Source organism: Parus major, chromosome 3 (genome assembly GCF_001522545.3).
Source record: "Parus major isolate Abel chromosome 3, Parus_major1.1, whole genome shotgun sequence".
Lineage (NCBI taxonomy): Eukaryota > Metazoa > Chordata > Aves > Passeriformes > Paridae > Parus > Parus major.
The window spans coordinates 13,363,465-13,382,726 of record NC_031770.1 but is presented as its reverse complement, the minus strand read 5'-3'; the positions used below and the strand labels follow the sequence as shown (position 1 = coordinate 13,382,726).

Here is a 19,262-nt window from a genome sequence, read left to right as displayed (position 1 = left end):
TTCAAGTTTTCTTATGCTCTTTATTAGTTCAAGATTTCTTAACAACTATAACTGGATAAGGAAGAGGTAAAAATGGAAGCTTTTTACATAACTTGAGCATATCCCTGCAAAATTCCTGTGTATACCAAAACATAGGCTTGAGATGAGAAGTCAGTGTTTCACAAGACTGATTTTCTCAGTCAGTCACTAAGTGAGAGAACTCTTTCTTGGAAGTCCAATATGCCTTCATTGTTGTCTTCTCAGAGTCCTCCACCAAGCCAAACTAAATCCATGTGAAATTTCCCAAAATGCCACAACATGAAATGGATTTCAGACCTTTACTGCCTTATGTGAATGGCCCAAAAACATGGCATCCCGTCAGCTGTCATCTCCTAATTTGTATTCTCTACATGATACTCAATGGCTTTTCCTCATTCTTGAAACTCCCTAAAATTTGGGATCAGATATTTCCTAGGTTCAATGTCCAGTTTGTTTTACAAGGCTACTTCAGAAGAGAATAATTGTGATGTGCAGAACTGAAAGTGCACGTTTACCCAGAAACCTTTCCAACATTTCCCTGCATTTGTCTGAAATCACTTCCCTAATTGATATAGCCTAAGCATTCCACACATCTCTCAAGAAGAGAGATCTTTCTGCACACAGCACGTACTTTTCCAGGATGTTGTTGCTTAGATGTAGGCCAGATGAATTCATTTTGGGATAGCATAAATCTGTGTTGCTGAAAAAAGCAACGTACACTTTCTACTAGAGGTTGTTTTTCTACTGTCCCTGCACCATCCTGTCTCCCCCTCATCCTGTTTTATTCTACAACAGGTGTCAGAAAACTGCAGCAATTCAAAATGGACAATTTTGTTAATGGGTCACTTTAGTTAAATTCATCATATAGATACTTGAATCTTCTGCACTGGTAGCAAAGCAATGGACAATGTAAGAGCAGGACCAGCAGGCAGGAAGAGAGAAAAACACAGTTTTGAATGACAGCTTTGTTTTAGAGACAGATGAAAGTCTGCAACACAAAAACCAAAGAATGGTATGAGAACTTTTGAAAAATGATCAGCAGTGGCCCAGCTGGTTCACTTTACCCTCACACCATTTAAGAGACAGCCACTGCTTTTCTCCAGAGCAGATGGGCAAGCAGACTGCAGGAGGAGGAGGAGGATGGCTTTGCAGCCACTGCCCCAGTGAGCCATTGAACATGTTGTGCTCACAGGGTACAACCTGTGCAGCCTCACTTCTTTCCACCCTGTACTCAACAGAGAAAGAGAAATTAGAGGCATCTCTCTTGTAACTGGCTTCTGTGGCTGTACAGAGTAAATGATGTGCTATCCCTTAATGGCTCCAGCCCTCCTGATTATATTTATACAGGTAGGCTCTTCTGCTTTCAAACCTGAACATTCTTCCTGAGCTGAGCTGTTTTCAACCTTTGTTCCAAACATAGTGCCTGGAACAAGACAGGAGGGTCTTAATGCAGCTTCAGGATGGAGTACTGAGGGCTCCAGTGAGAGCTTCTGAGTAAAGCAGCAGTCTTCCCTTTTTTTGCATGCTATTAGCAATTAGGAGATTGTAATCAGAATTTGATTGAATAGAGCCAGGTATGTTTTCAGTTTTGTTGCATAGCAGCAGACCCTGTTTTTCAGGAAATTATATGAAAAGGGGCCTTTAAGCTGATATTGCAGAATGAAAAGGGATCAAATGACTTTCTGTTCTAAATCTGCAAAGTATAGACAAAGCTTTAAAAGAATTATTTATAATTATTTCAAACTTTATGCTGCAAACAGAAGGAAGTTTCTGACTGATGTCCTCTATGGTAAAACTCTTTTGCATATTTTTGCCAGGCTGTCAGCAACACTTAATGAGGGAAAGATCAAAATTCATGCTTTTCATAAGCACTCTGTAAGAAAACAGGCCAAGTACAAAATCTTACATTTTGGGGGGAGCTACAAAATTGAATCGTTTTAATGATTTTCTACTGCCAATAACAGCAAAAAAGAGAATAATATATTCTTATAATTCTTTTCACGAGATAGTACGAAGTTAATGCATAGAAATGTATTAACAATTTGCTTATCACAGTAGATTTAGGAATATCCATAAGACCACAGCTGAAGATTCTGGATTTTGCAATAAAATGCAGTTTTACAAGCAGGAGCTTTCAAAAAGATGTATAGTCTTTATGTAAGATTTTCTGCTACTTAAAATTAATGTTCATATTGAAAATGTAACGTAATTGAACGTTCTTTAATAGATACAATTCTCCTCTTATTTACCAATAATCTGACAAATCCCCTTGTCATACCCTGGATTTGTAGGATGCTTTGACAAGAAAGAAACGCCTCAGTAACAGATGTTTCCAAATAGAATAACTTAATCATCTGTAATGTGCACAGCTGCAGAATAGGAAAATTTTAAAAGGATGAGCATTCAAAACAAGGAAAAAAAGATTAAGGGCTATAGAGAAGAACAGAGAATTGAAATAGCATGAGAAAATAAAATGAGAGGAACAATAAATTATATGGGGAATGGGTGAATAACTAGACAGACACAAGAACAAGGGGTGCATGTAAATACAAACACTGAAGGGGCACTTCTCTGGAAGAAAAAACAGAAAACCTTCCAAGCCCAGGAAACCCTCCCTAATTCATAAAGGTGGACATGCAGCTTGCAAACCTGCTTCACACATTCCCTGGGGAATTGTACACATTTACTACCACGGAACTCTCTGTTCCCTGACATCCTGCAATTCATAATCATTTCTTGTGGCAGTCCCACATTTGAGTATAACTGAATTCAGTGTCATTGCACTGTGAGTTATTGCCTACAGAAGCAAAGCTGCACACTAGAAAACTAACCTAAATCTCCCCAGCACTCTGGGCCACAAGCTGAGCAATCTTTCACAGAACCATTAAAATACGTGTCCTGTATTTTTTCATTTTAAACAAAAGTATCAGACTGGGAAATGAGAGCCAGCCATTTACCAATTTATATTATTAGAGGTATATAGTGGTTTAAAAAAAAACCCTTACAGTCCTACCTGGCTAACTCATATAAGTATATAGAAAATTAATTTCCAGAAATTATAGCAATACAATAATAATAATAATAATAATAATAAAAACCCTCACTGTCTAAAAGATGAAATCATGTTTAAGACTGCAGACATCTGTGACAAAAATATAACGAATATTAAAACCAGCAGCCTTTACAGCTACGTGGATTTTTCATATACTAATATTTTGGAATCATTAAAACTAAAATAAAAAATAAAAGTAATTTAATTTAAGCCAAGATTGTGGCCTTTAAGGTTACAGCAGTGAAAAATATAGCTCACCTATTTTTGTTCACAAGTCAGTCAGAAATTGTTACTGAACTGCAACTGAAATTTTATTGGAATAAAGTTCTGTCTCTAAGAAATACAAGGGGGAAGTCCCAGTCAGTTCAACAGGATTCACAGTTATTTATAATTTATGCTTGATAGTTTGGAATTAAAGGGTAACAATTACTTATTTTTTCAAAAGACAGAAATATGTTGGGCTTTTATTTAGTTTTTAAATATAATTTATTCTTATGCAATTTTTAAGGATTAGTTTGTTAATTCTCTATGTAATGTAAAAGACCTCTACAACTATCAACTTATTTTTTACAGAATGTTTAATGCCAAAAAAATGCTTACATTCATATTATTTAAAACAACAGAGTTCACTGCAGTCTTACTTAAAAATTAGTTCCTCATCCTATGACCACTAATATGGGAACCACAGCAGCTATTTCTGTTCATCAAATAAGGTTTTCCCTTTCTCCTGCTGTCAGCCCCAGCACTGACCTACATGTACCTGCAATTTAAAAGCACCTTTTAACTCATTGCCTGACAGACAATTTACTTGTAGCTCTGAAGAACACAATGAAGTTATTTAAGGATGTACTAACCCAACATTTCAGCAACAGTATTTTCTGACTGACACGAGACAAAATTTCTAGTGATGTATGGTTTTATGGCCATATTGATCTTCTAACCTAGCACAAAATATTTAGCATGTCACATATTTTTAATGAAACACAAGTTCAGTAGTGACCTGATACCTGATTAACATTTTAAAATTTAAAAAATTCTGTCCTTCAAACAAGGAAGACCCCAAAATGCCACCTCTTCTGCAAGACAGGACATCAGCTAAAGTTGAAGGGATGACCATGTGTCTTAAAAGTTGCTGCCATAATCTTAGCTCATTTGATCTGCAGTGAGCAGAAGACAGGCTTCAGGAGAAAATGAGAGGAGGAAGAGGAGCAGTATTTTCTTCCCTGGGCTTATAATTCACAGCAGGAGAAGGTGCTTACATTAACATTTTTCTTCTCTCAAGCTTGTTGATGTTCATCTTAAGTTTTTGGACTTTTTTTTAAATTGTCTTTCCAAATTCAAACCATATACTTTCATCCTGCCCTTAACTCTGTTACTAGGCTAGTTATAACATAACTCTCAGTGCCAACACTGAGGTTATATTAACAGGAATAATTTCTAAGTAACAGAAATAAGAAATGGAAAAAAGGTTTTTCAAACATGATAGCCAGATTTATTGCTATTGACCTAAAATCAGGATTGATTTGTGTCCAGCTCTTGGTGGAAAGAAGAGAGGCACTCAACTATCACAGTGTTTAGCAACTTAATACTCCAGTTCTGGATGCTGTTGTTTTGAAACAAATTGTGTCCCACTAAACCCCATTATATTGTCTAATAAGCATTTTTAAGGACTGCTTAGAGCAATAATTCTCCATAATCTAAAAATTAGGATATAGAAATTGTTTGTGAAACATCTGGTTGCTGAAAAACTCCAGTGCAGATAAGAAAGCATTGTAGTACTTACCATACTGAAAGCTCCCAAAACCCTGCTCAGTACACACAAGCACCACAGGGAGATGGAACTAATCACCCAAGTTCATTTCTAATAACAGAACCACTATAAACAAACTGTAAAGAAAAATTACTTAAGAGTATTTTATGCCAAGGATATTTTGTAGAGAGGTTATGTTGCTTCTATATGAGACCAAGAACTTATAACTGGTAGTCCAATCCAGTAGATGCATTGCTCCTCTTTGCACTCCTCTAATTGGAGGCTTATTTGTGTTTGCAGATTCTCCTTTGATCCAAAACTTGCTTAAAATGAAACCTAGAAACCATGTAAATTTATCTTTGACACATCATTTAATCCAAAAGAGATGAAAAAATGAAAACCTGTTATATTGTGGTTTTATTCCTGGGGGGTTTCCTTATGTTAGCAACTCTGTTTTCAGAGGGATTTTCAGATTTTATTAAGGAAGTTAGGAAAAAGGTGATATTGTTTTTCCTAGGGAAAAAATGGAATTTACCAGCAGCAAGCAGACTCATTACAGTTCTGCCCAAAAAGCTGCTTATCTTACACTTTTTTTTCTAATTGAGATTTCATTAGTAGAAAAGGATAGTGTCCTGTGGCAGACCAAGAAAATGCTTCTGAGATTTTTCATGATTTTATATATTTTAGCAAGTGGAAATAGGAAATATTTGTGTTTATAAGTGAGAATTTTTTACTTTTTTATTATTTTCATTTTAATTTGAGGTTGATATCTTTATGCATTAGTGATTACAAGCATTTCCTTTATTGTACTGAATTCTCTCTGAATTTAAAAACAGTTTAAATTAAATATTTGCCTCAACAAATTTCTTGTATTTTTGTCTTGTAAAAAATATTCATTGAAGAATCTATTAGCAAATGACACATTAACAATAACTACAGATCCTTTTTTTTTTTATGGGTTATAAAACTGTTAAGGAATGTTATGTTCATATATTTTAATTCTTACCAACTACAAATTAAACCTGTGCAGTTTGTTGTTTAGCTTTTTGTTCTATTTTCATAAAGCCAGTCCTCTGGCCTGCAAAACCTGTTAGGAAGGGAAACAAAAAAACAACCCAAAACTCAAATCTACCATACTTACTATCAATAATTTTGTTGACACCATTCAGGAATTCCATAGACTCAAAATAAAATCACAGTCCTTTTTCTCCTTTCAGAATATAGCCTCTTAATCCAAATAATATCAGAGAAGTTAAAATTTAGTCCAGTCATCTGGCAAATGTTTCCCTCTGTTTCATAAACATGCATATCACAGAGAAAAATTGTTCAATTCAAGGATTTTTAACATAATTAGAGTGTAAAAAATCATCATAGAAATAGTCATTCTCAGAATTAATAATGTCCTTAATGCAATGTATCACATTTCCATAAATCAAAGATTTAGCAAAACCAAATTGTGCTGTAACCAGCCAGTAAATATAGGTAATTGTCTAGGGGGATTGTAAAATAGAAATTTTTGTATTATGTTCCAACAATCTAACCACAAGCGGAAGGTAAAATGTCAGGAAAATTAGAAAGAGGACATGGGGGAAAAGTGTGCAACAGCTTATCAGAAATGCTGGTTCAAAAATTCTATGGCTACTGTCAATAAAATAGCCCATCTAGAATAATACATTAGTACAGGCACCATTTCCTCTAGGCTTGTTTACAACCTGTAGATTGCTTCCTTTTTAATATTTTGGTTAATGTTAAGTCCCATGGGAAGGACAAAAAACAAGTGCTAAAGTATATGATGACTTTTTACACAGTGATAATTAATCATCACATTTCATTAATAAACTATAAAATGCTTGCAAGCTGTCCACAATCTTTGTCATTCTAGTTTGCATATTTTATAATGGTGGAATAACATTTTAAAAAGTTTGAATAGGCACTTACTGGAATTACAGTTAATCCTGATACAGTCTAGATGGGGAAGAATAGATGAAAAATGAAAATTTATCCTTCAAGGTAATAGCTGCAGACATCCAATAAAATCACAGTCCACCCTTCCGGGGACAGACACATGCAAATATGGCCACTCCATATCATCAGTCTTTACACAGTGTTATAACCCAGATATACTGCGATAAGTCTTTACCAATAGAAACGACAAATAGGGTAAAAAATGGCCAATTTCAAACAAAGCTACATGGTGACAAATCTAAGTGAAAAGTCAGGATTAAAAGTCAAAGATGCTTAACTGAGGCAGGCTGCAACTTTCTCCCCATCTGTGAAAGAACAGGTAATTTCTCTCAGTGCAATTAGAAAGTGCTCCGTCACAATGGGTCATAGAGCAGGCCAGGCCCCAATCAGACACCTTGGACAACTTGTGGATAGTATAACCTCAAAGGCTCATCTTCAAAAGCTAAGGATTGACACACAGCTCATCACCCAGGCCCAAAATAAGGGCTTGTGGGCTTACACATCCTTAAAGTCTAGATTTTAGAAATGAACGGTGACTACTTTAAAGCTATAATAATACAGAGGAAAAAAAATCACTTATTTATAAACACTCATTAGAGAATGAAGAGAATCCTTTCTATTTTAAGATTATTTTCTTGCCTGACTAAAAAAAATAAACAAATAAAAAAGAGAAAGGGAAAAAAAAGAAAGTTGTGTCGGAGGAAGGAACACTATTGTTAGGGCATGGACTTATTTAGTTTTTATTGACTTTCATGAACTATAGAAGTAGGCAGAGGGTGGTGTTTTGTATGTAAAGTGAATAACGTGATCTGTGCACGATCCTCTGCCGGGCTACCTGCATTCATTTATTACTTAATAAAAAAAAGCCAAAACAAAAAGCCAAACCCCAGACCCTACACCACGCTACTCGGTTTGTATGGCTACTCCTGCTTTACACCTTTGAGGAACATGTATACCATCAAACCTAGATTTTGTTTCCATATAGCTGAGTTTGTCATGTGTCGTCAACCGCATCAGAAAAGTGGTTGCAAACAGCCGAGGAGCAGCACCTGCACAGCCCCTTTACAGAAAGAGCTCAGAGCCTCCCGCCGTGGCCTCCCTGCAGGAGGGGACAGGCAGGGAAGGGTCACCCGCGACACCCTTTGCTCCTCCTTCTCCCTCCTCACCGCTAAACACCAGGGCAGCGTTTCAGTGAGTGACACTTTGATGAACTGGAGGCCCAGGTGGTTATTTTCTTAGCCCACACTCCCTTCTTTCTAAGTCTATGACTAAAGTAATAAAATACTTCATTCCCTTGAAAAATAGCATCCCCCTGAATGGGGATAGCTGCATGGGATGTGCATTTTCCTGAGCATACTCCTGTTCTGTTTCAGATCCTGACTTGGACTTATTCATAAACGTGGCAGAAGTGCTTTTATTTCTTTATCTACTATTTTTTTTTTTAAACTAGAGAAAACCATAACCTGACATTTGTCTGTCATATTTTAAACAAGGAAACCAATTTTATTTTATTTTTTTCTGTAAAAGGGCTTGTGCCTCCTGTGTTCACAAGGCTGTTTGCTGAGGGCCGCAGTCTTTGGGCATTGAAGGGTTGTGTTATCGTTCGATACTACAAAAATACCACTACAGAGTTGTTTAAAAAAGAGGAGATGGATTTAATATATATTTGACACCTAAAAAAAGGAGACCAAGAAATCCATCAGTGGGAGTATCTAGCTGCAACATTTTCAGTGTTAAAACCAGAAAGTCTTTGATATATTTGCTTGTCATAGATTAATTGGTGGAAGTAAAACTGAGCTGACCTTCATATATGTTGTCTCTGCTTGCACACTGAAATTGTGAAATTGCTATTCTGAAGAAATTGTGGAGGGAGACCAATCTTCCACAATCAAAAAAGCCAATTTAGCCAAAACATACCACTGATGAACTTGTCTTCTTTTTTCATAATACACAACAGTACAAAAATATTGTGATGGGTAATGTTAAGACTAAATAAAGAATACAAAAATGCAAAAGAAAACAAAATAAATTGTAATAATGGTCGTGTATTTGTGTACATATGCAAATGCTGCATTGATGTGTGTTTATATAACATTTCAGTTTACTTTTAATGTTAAAACAGGCTGTTTCATAAATGTTTGCAAGCAAAAAGAAAAATGTAAAGAAAATGTTAATTTCTTGGAGGAAGAGGTTGTTACCTAGGTTGACCGTTAGCTTAACTCGTCCTGCATCCAGCTCTAACCGAAGGGTATCAGCAGATTCCCTGGAAGTTGTCGCCATTAAAATGCCATAAGCTCGCTGAGACCTGAACCTTAGAGAAACATCTTCGGCCTCTGTGTGCATCACCACAGGAAGCTGTATTTTCATAAACATACTTCCATCATAGCTTAAAATTGTTGCCTCTGGAAACACAAAGGAGAAAATCAGTTGTTAAAGAATTATACTCTACTGAAACTCCTTAAAGGTAAGATGGTGTACAAAGTCAGCATGATGCAGAAAAATTACATATTACTTTTCATTATTATTATTATTACTGGGAGACACAAGGGAAGTTGGATTTGGGGTTTTGTTAGAGTTTGTTTTGATTTGTTTTGTTTTTAAGTGGCATATCTTGGTGCTCTTTAAAGAAACTAAATTGTTCTTTAATGACCCAGCCAGTCACGTGTGCATCTTCAACGAGATCAGCAAAATCACCTGTAAGGCAATGCTTGAAAGACCAGGCCTGTATTTCTCAAAATATGTCAAATCAGTAAAAGATATTCAGGTAACCTGAACAAAAGCCCACTGCCTGCCTGTCATTCCCCTAGACAATCACCTTAGGATGCTTCATGTACAAACCTATTGGCATTGCTACAGCCGTGGGCTGAAATTGTCATATGGCGAGTAAAAATTCTCCTGAAATGTGTGGCTGTCCCCAGCACAGTTTGGATGGGGCACAGGCTGTTCCATGACTGCAAAATCCATGGTATGGACTCAAAAATGCTTATATGAATGCTATGACAGCCTCAGCAAGAGGATTGAGACTGGAATTGGCATATTGAGGGTAACATCTTCAAACCCCCAAGATGAGCAAAGAACTGTCACTTTTAGACATTCCAGGAAACCCTCCTGGCCAGAGGCTCTGGCACAGAGCAGTCACAGTCTGTTAGACCCCCAGAGCAACCAGTCACAAGCTTTTTTTTCCAGCTTCCAGGCTGGTAAAGAGAAAGGTAGCAAAGAGACTGCATTTCTGATCACAAGGAGGCACTGCAGTTCCTAGAAAGCAAAGGAAACACATTTCTGAACCATATTTTTAAGTCCTTTTTGGCAGTACAGCCAAACCTTGTGGGCAGAGAGCACCTCTGGGAAGCTTCTCTATGGTTCAATTTGCTTCAGTGTAATGGAGACAGTTATCTAAAAGTTTATTGTGGTGTCAATAATATTTTCAAGGACTAATACTATGTTAAGTATCACAACTACGTTTGCCAAAATTGTTCCCATAGCATATCTTGTAGGCTGCTAAAGGCAGATAAGATCTTCAAGACTTCCAGCCTGCACGATCCATGGAAGGACAAAATGTTCTGCTAATTCCCTGATAGGCAAAGGTGATAGATGATATTTTCACTAAAACAATCAGAAAATGGCTTGGGTTAGGAGGAAGCTTAAAGATCACCCAGATCCACCCATGTCCCCTGCCATGGGCAGGGACACTTCCCACTAGACCAGGCTGCTCAGAGCCCCATCCAACCTGGCCTTGAACACTTCCAGGGGTGGGGCATCCACAGCTGCTCTGGACAACTGTCTCCTGTGTAAAGAACTTTAAATTCCCCCAATACAAACTTGGAGAATACAGTCTGATGTTGGGAAAAAAGTGGTTACTGAGTCTGCTGTGAAAGTCCTTAGATGTAATAGGTTATAAGAATGTATTTACAGGTTTGATGATTTCTGACTATGCAGGTAATCACGTTTTCAACATCTTTTAAATCTAAAATTGCTCTGTGAAGTAGATTAAATACTTAACTTGCAACAATTTGAGAAGTAACTTCAAGTCAAAGAGTTTTCAGTTGAATGGGATTTGTTTTTTAATGCTTTGTGGTTTTTATTTGATTTGGGGGTTGGGTTTCTGTTTTTTTGGGGGAAGTCATGAACAGGGGCTTTCAATTCCTTCCTATATCTAACTGTCTAGTCCGTGCATAAAAATTTCCCAAGGTCTTTATCAAGGTAAACATAATTTAGATAAAGAATTCCAGGAAAAAAACACTAAAGTTTCATTATATTATAACACAAAATATTTTGTATTGTCTATAAAAATCTATCACATTAATAGCACTCAGGGTTTTCATATACAGAGTAAACCCAACATTCCTCAATGCTAGAGTTCTGTTGCTAACAAATTATCTTAGGATAATGTAAAAAAGAGAACTGTCAGAATCAGCACTGCCACTGTTTGCCAACTTTCCTGTAATTATTCGAGTTTTTTTTAAAATTGCAGAAAAAGGAGAGAAGGAACTTAATTGGCGACTTAATTTAATTGGAGATGGCCTGTGAATAACACCATGGTGAGCAGACCTGATGTGATTAGATACTTAATCCTCCTAAGCCATACTGTGCCAGTATTTTGGGAACAGATGTTCCAAGAACAGTCCAAAGATACTGAACAGAAGACCAAATGACTTAAAAGCTCTGGGCAATGAGGAAGCCCCCTCATGTCAACTAACTCCTTTTAATATGTTAATATGTTTTTTGCAAAGCACAGGCTTTCTAAATATGAAAGTGTCAAAGGGGAGAGGAAAAGTAAAAATAAAAAAAAAACCAATAACCTCCCCCACCCCAAACTACCAACAGAAAAAGAAAAACACAAGCAGAACCAAAATCAGAACCAAAGCAAGCCAAAAATGCAAAGGCAAATGGAAAATAATAAACAAATCAAAAACAAACAAAAAAGAAAACAACCCCAAAAAATCCAAACAAACAAAGCAGAACCAAGCACAAAGCTGGCAGGAATGTTTTGGTAATTTACAAGGCCTGGTCAGTAGGAACATTACCTGAATGACATCAGGCACCAGTTACAAAAACCTTGAAGGAACAATTCAGCTAAAATTATGTATTACTTCCCCCCCCCCACTTTTTTTTTTGTTGCTCTGGAGCAACTAATTCCAAGGAGTTTCTAATCTTTGCATGAAATCTCCACTGCTAAATATTCTCATGCAAGTATCACAAGAATATATTTTTTTCTCTTGTTCACATTTCTCTTAATTATTAGATCAAATTGTAATAGACTAAGTTTAGACTAGGATGTGATATTCATTTAAAGAAAGAAGGAAAAAAGTCATAGTTTTACTACCACATCACTGTTGGAATCATAGTGCTGAAAAGAAAAACAGCAGAAAATCCTTACAAAATAATTACTGACTTTTTTTTTTTGTGGGAGCAGGTAAGTGCATGCAATAGAGTTATTAAGAAATAAGTGGCATTATATAATACAGAGATTTATATAAAATAATGTTTTATATATATTCATTCTTTGACAGTTTTATAAACCTGACAATTCAAACTGTTCCTGCTCCTATGGTAAAAAACAGCCAACCAAAACACACATATGAACCAAACTCTAAAAACCACCCCCACTGAAGGGTTCAGTTCCTCTCTCAGTTTTTTTCTTCAATTTCTTTCTTGTTAAAATCTTCACAGCTCGCTAGTCTTCTTTCCTCTGTACCCACACACCCCCCCACCTCAATTATCTCTGTGTCTGAACCCAAGGATGCACAGATCAGTACTGACATGAGAGGAGATTCAGGACCTTAATTTGCACTTGAGCTGGAATTACCTAAATTGCTCAAGAGACTGAGGCACCCACTCTTCTGGAAACTTTCCTACATCTGCCCCTACCCTCAGAAATACTGAACTGGATATTTTTGGAGTGAAGTAGAATTTTCTGAATAGATGTGATTCTTCAATTCACAGCTTATTTAAATTAAAGTGAAACAAGTATGGACTAGGCATTTGAATTTCAGGGCTCTTTCTCATAAGTTTTGGAGTCAAGTTGGAGTTTTTAAAACATGATTCTTGGTGGGTACAAATGCCTGTTGCACATATTTAAATAACTAAACGGGATCTTGTTTCCTCTGGACCCTTTGTGGTGCCTGTGAAGTCCCAAAGACAGAATTATTAAATTTTTCCTGCTTTTTCAGTTTTAGTGTGTCTGCAATAATATGAAGATTGTACTGCATCCCACTGAGCCATTTTTAAAGCATGAAATCACCCTCTGTGTCTGCTGTCACTAAAATCCCACACAATCTTTGCCCAGAAATGACAGACTATACAGTCCAGAGTCATGCCAGGATATGTATGAGCAATCTGGATCATCTATTATCAAGTGTTCAGGTTTACTATCTGATCCTGTTTTATTTACCAGTACAAGTAGAGCAATAATGTCGTGCCCTGAAAATGCTCCCTGCTATATATGACTTTACTCCTAGAAATTGTGTGAGTATTCAAATATATTGGCTACTACTGAGTCAAATTTAAACACCTTGTTCTCTTCCCAGGTGTTTTCTGTTTTCTCCATAGCATCTTCTTCAGACCACCTGGGCCCACAGCTTCAGCCTGGAGAATTATAGGGAACATTTCCATCAATCTGATAGAAGCAATTCTCTGTATGTGATTATTTACTGGACAATAAGTGAATAGAAGCTGAAATTATTCTTCCCAATTCCTACACTGGTATTATTTCAGGACTGAGGTCCTAAGCCACACTATAAGTTTGTTACCACTTTAACACACAGGACCAATCAGTTAATTTAAGACAGTAATGGAATTAGTATAGTATTTAGAACACCTGATTCTTCATGCTGTCTATCCTCATGCCACCTCTATTATTTCCACTTTAAAATTTTAAAGTATCCAGGTATAACACAAAGAATGAAAGCTACGTTTCTTTAATGTGTATAAGTGGATGTAAGGGTCTGTGCATACAGACATATGGACATCTACTTTAAACAGATTTTCTCTTTAGAAATTTCACCTTCATAAATCTTTGTATGCTTACTTTTTCTTATCCCTGTTTGATGATTTTTCTATTGTTCCTGGCCATCCAGTCAAAAGAATACACCTGCAAAAGGCTTGGCCAAGAGGCAGTCCCTCACTCAGTGATCCACCAAGTAAGAGAGGACACTAAGTTGTATTGCTGTGACATCTGTCCATCCATCTGCTAGAGTCTTCATAATCTACTAAAGCAAATCTACAGATTATGCTGATGTTTACCCTTACTGAAAATCAAAAATAAAATCAAATATAACTTGCAACAGGATAAAATTGAAGTGCATATATATATATATATATATATATATATATATATATACACAAATTAATATAGACCACTGTGATATTTCAGGGGTTTTGTGCACTAAATTATTTCAGGTTCTGTACTGTATGCTATTGTATGGATATTGACTCCTATTTCAGGTGAAATAATATGAAAAATAAAAATAAAAAAAAAGGCAATAGAAAGTAGCTTCACACTTTTTTTTACCGAAAACACCTTAATTATTTAATGTTAAATATTCTAGTTTAGTCTCCAGTATTTTATTCTAAAGCTTTCTTTTCTTTGTGGGACTGTATTGATTGCCAAAATGAGGGTGTTCCCCTTTTATTTAAATTAGTTTGAGCAATGGCAAACACGGGATTTTTTTTTGCTTATATCACCAAACACAAAAGTTTATCAGTTCCTACACACGGGTAGTAGTTGTAATAACTTTGCGTGGCAGGATGCCAACACGACACTTTCAGAATCCCAAAAGCTATAATCTTATTAATGCATGACCACTTGGGATGTGAATATTACTGAGAAGACATCTCGTTTCAGTGCAGTTCCCTCTGGACAGGGAAACCCAGGAGCAGGGAATGATCTCATGCTGCTCAAGTGCCACACATTTCTGCTGGACAAAAACCAAATGTGGGAGAGTCAACACCACCACCCCCCAGTACCACCATTCCCACCAGGAGAATGCGCTGGGAAAATGAAGCCTTAAGCTGGACAAGGCTTGAAAATAAGGCGTGGGAAGTAAAAGGCAGAGATGTTTCTTTATAAAATATCACCACCTGTCCAATACGTGTATGGGAAGTTTCTGTGATGAGGCCTCTTTGCAGATCTGCGTGTGTTTATGTCTCTAAGGCACATGTTCCTGGCTTTTCAGTGGAAATATGAAAATGCAAATGGGGTTTTTGCTGGAGCCCCTCTGTAGTAGGAGGGTTTGGCCACAGGGTGGTACACCAGCCATGCTAAACCGAGGGCTGCGGGGATGCAGCAGGCATCCCTTATCCTCTGCCAGCAGGAACTGCAGGCTGGAGAGCTCTCAGCAGCTGGCCAGCAGCCAAAGGCACAAACAGCCCAAAAATGAGACAGAGAAACCCCCCAGAAGAACCTGAGCATCTACTTGCAAATGCTGATAACACAGTGGTATCCATACTGCATAACTGCACATATCTACTGACGTACAACTTAAAACATCCACTGGGGGTTTTATTTCCTAACAAATGCATTTTTGTTTTATCTGACTAACTCGAAAAATTAATTAAACTAGATGAAAAGAACTTACAGTTTTAGTCAATAAACTTTAGGTTTAGGTTTCAGGTTAAAGATAAATCTGAAGAAAATACTGTGTCAACTGTGACATGAAAAAATGTAATTCCAGGCATTGAAACACTTTCTATTCCAATAAGAGTAAAAAAAAAAAAAAACAAACCAAAAAAAACCTCAACCCTAAAATATTTAATTCATTTATTTTTTATAATTTACCTTCTTACATTAATATATTTTAACACACTGCAATTTTAAATACATTACAGGTTTTTCTATCTATTAACTAACCTCAACATCTGCCTTCCTTGTCACTATCCCCCTTTTCAACTAAATAAATGGAGTTTCAACTTTATTGTTACCTTTTCTAGGTAAGAGAAATGCTCAGAGGTTTTTGATAACTACAGACAGTTTATTTGGGTACTTGGATCTATTAAAAAAGAGATTAACAAAAAATGTTAGTTCCTACTGATGCTTCTGCTTTGACTGGGTGAAGTTCTGGCCATGGATTTAAGTGACACTGTGGAATTCAAAAGTAAATTTAATTATATACTGATATTGACATAAACAGGCAGAGAACAAGATCTCAGTTTGGAAGTGGAATGCAACAGTTTAGCTGATGCCTTAAGATTTTAACCTTTATATTTTTCAAATCCTGTGCTGCATTAGTGTGTATCTCTGAACTTCATACAAAATGTTAACTACTTCTTACACTTTGGTCAGACAAAACAATTCCCCTGAGCCTGGAACCCAAGGACACCCTACAGCCTCAGGCCCCAAAAAGTATAAACAAAAGTGAATTGGGGAGGGGAATAAACTGGGGAATCTGACTTCATTACCTGAAGCTGTAACTGGAGGCTTAACCCCTGATATGTAAATAGACCAAACTTACATCTGTCTGAAAAACTCATGACCCTTGTCCTTCTTGGGTGAAGTTTCTGGGAGGCTTTTGACTGCCCAAGGTGTATCTATTGAAGGCCTTTAGCAGGTACCCACTTTATTCTCTTAACTTTGTCTAGTCTCTGCTCTAGGGGCCACTCCAAGGCATCATGAAAAAGCAATAATATTTAAAATTGCTTTCACAAAGCTTTTCAGAACTCAGCAATGTGCAATGAGACACAAAAGGAGGCATATTTTAGGAGATATTCAGCAGTACTGACTGTGTCATAGCCACCTAATACTTCATCATGCACCTTAGAGTCTCCCTTAAGATCTTTCCCCTAGAATTACTGTTTTGAGCCTAGAGCAGGGCTCCACCTCACTTCAAGTGAAATCAAGGATGCTTTTTTTGCCTCAGCACAGTTAATGGTAGTTTACCATTTTTAATCATTGTACAGAATTTTATTTATTTTATGGTTATGCTTTTTTATTAATACATGAAAGTAGATGTGCTCTCATCTCATGGAACCTACCTCTTTCGCACGATCTGCCAAGGTACCCCGTGCCAGAGCAATCACACACATATCTGTTCCACCCATCCCTGCACACACCATTGTTTTTACAGGGGTTGCTAAGGCAAGGCTTTGCAGTTTCTCTTGAGCATGAGGGTTTTACTCCAGCTGTGCTTTGAATTTCAGCCATCTGTCGAATATCTTTGCTTTGACCATCAATGAATAAATCTCTAATGCAGCCGACATAGCCATAGTTGAGGAGTGCTGTCCACACTTCTGTTGGGAAGACCAGGCCTGCTTTATTTTCTGGTAAACCTCCAAGATACAAGTCATCATCCAAGTCAAGGATTTCACTTTCTCCTGGTGCAGTATATGGAGTACGTAACGTGTTCACAGATATTGTCCCTGTAAAGACAATAAAATGCGTGATTTTCAAGATATTTGATTTTGGTACTGCTTTTTTTACTCATTTATCTACATGTCACATTAGCTCCTGGCAAATAGCTATAAGTGAAGCATAGGTATTTTATTTGTGCAGCTATATAATCATAGATACACTTCAGTATTTCAATTGCAATGTAGCCAGGAAGTTAATGATCTAAAAAACCTTTATGCACAACACTGCATGAGCACAATATGAAAAAACCCAGTCAAAATCACCTTACTGATCTCATAGGTACAGGAGAAATGCAGCTTATAGTTATTTTCAGGAACATCCTCATTGTGCAATAGCCACAACAAAAATATCTTCACTCCCTCATATGTATTTCAAAGCCTTAAGGCCAGGGTTGCACTGATAGGTTTCAACCTGGGAGGCAAATCTGAGTCTTTGGTTTGGGCCCAAACACACAGGATTTTGGAAGACTCACAACTTCCAGTGGACTTTAAATAGTACTCTTTTTATTTTTCTTTAAGTGCAGAAGGAAAATGCTCTCATCAGCTGCTAGGCAGGCAATCATTACGAAGGAAGTGATGTGGTTCTGGAGGGAAAATCAATGCCTCTGACACTTATCTCTAAATGTGTGCATGTTACAATGAGAGGGAGAGAAGATGTACACACATCTTCAGGACACCAGAAACAACTTCTCCATTTAAGTCTAAAAATTTAATAAACAAAACTGAACCTAAAATAGAGTTCTCTTTATGAATTGTCTGAACAAAGAAAATGTAATCATCAGCAAAGAACATTTTTTTGATGGTACTTTGTTTAAAATAATGAGGTTTGCAACACTTACAATTTGAATAAGCAGAAAAACAAATTTAGTACATACATTCACAGAGCATACTTATAACTATCCAATTTTAATTTTATTTCTAACTAAGATCACTTAGAAAAAAAAATCTTCACGTAGATCTTCAAAGAAGTGATTCCTTATCACTCTACATGGGTACAAAAGCCAACAAAATATAAATCAAAATATTATATAGATCACAAAATAATTACAGTAACCAGTCATATCATGCAACGCTTATCTGCTGGGCATAACATTGGAAGTGTATTAGTGGTGACAAGACACTGAAGAATTGCATTTGCCATGATGAATTTAGCATACATATATATATATATATATATGGAAGTGTATTAGTGGTGACAAGACACTGAAGAATTGCATTTGCCATGATGAATTTAGCATACATATATATATTTATATATATACACAAAGAGAACATGATTCACCATCTCCACTGTTAGCCTGAAACAGATTCCAGAAGATAACACTGATTACCGAAAATGCTTCCACTGTGGTGGGAGTTGTGCATGAGAAGAAATTCACACTTTACACAGCATACATACTAAAATGTGAGTTTTAAGCAAACAAAGGCAGGTCAGAAAAAGATCATTCTCTTACTTGGGTACAGCCTAAAATTTAGGCTTCTCTTTTAGTAATGGAGTCCTGTGGAAGCTATATTTTTTCTGTTCTTTTGTTGGTTCAGTAGATTAACTTCAACAACATGGCCAGAACATCTCAATAATACATCTTTCAATAATATTGACAGAATACCTGAAGAATTTGCATCACTAGTAAAAGCTCTTTGGGATAAAGGTCTCACGAGGTCCAAGTCCCATGTGAGACTTGAGATTTTAGAAGGTCTGGATACCACAAGCAGTCTCCCTACTATCAGAAGAGAACTAACAAGATAAAACAAAGGTTTACATAGCATTTTTGCATCTTTAGAAGCATGTCTAAAGAGTGAGGATGTGGTCAGTTTTCCCTTTTATGCATCATAAGGCATGTTTTCTGTGTCAGTTGAATAATCACATAGATGAAAAAGCAAACTTCCAAGAAAGTAAGTTAGAAATAGGCATGCTGAAACAAGATACTTTCTCTTCCAAACTTCCATCTGTTTAAAGTTGATAAGATGATTATGGTTTGCTAACTTGAAAAATTTGTTGCTGCTTCTCAGCTTCTAGAAGCAGAACTTGGCACTCATATGGAATGCTTGCTGTAGGTTTGACCTTAGGCATGCAAGCATAAACATTTTGAGATTTGATTTGATTAATCAGCTGCATCAAACAAGGACACTTGT

General features: G+C 36.6%; 1 protein-coding gene across 29 annotated transcripts in view; it reads right to left on the bottom strand.

The window, feature by feature from the left end:
- Positions 1 to 19,262, bottom strand: part of NRXN1 (neurexin 1) — a 670,738-nt gene that overhangs the window by 376,467 nt on the left and 275,009 nt on the right. For 20 of the 29 annotated variants that reach the window (XM_015621249.2, XM_015621250.2, XM_015621265.2 and 17 more), the window contains 3 exons: positions 16,755 to 17,138; positions 8,984 to 9,187; positions 6,759 to 6,785 (listed from right to left, as the gene is read on the bottom strand). In XM_015621249.2, the coding sequence (XP_015476735.1) occupies positions 6,759 to 6,785; positions 8,984 to 9,187; positions 16,755 to 17,138 (615 nt within the window). The remainder of the gene's footprint in view (positions 1 to 6,758; positions 6,786 to 8,983; positions 9,188 to 16,754; positions 17,139 to 19,262) is intronic. The other 9 variants (XM_015621255.2, XM_019005994.2, XM_019005997.2 and 6 more) reach the window with 1 other exon arrangement.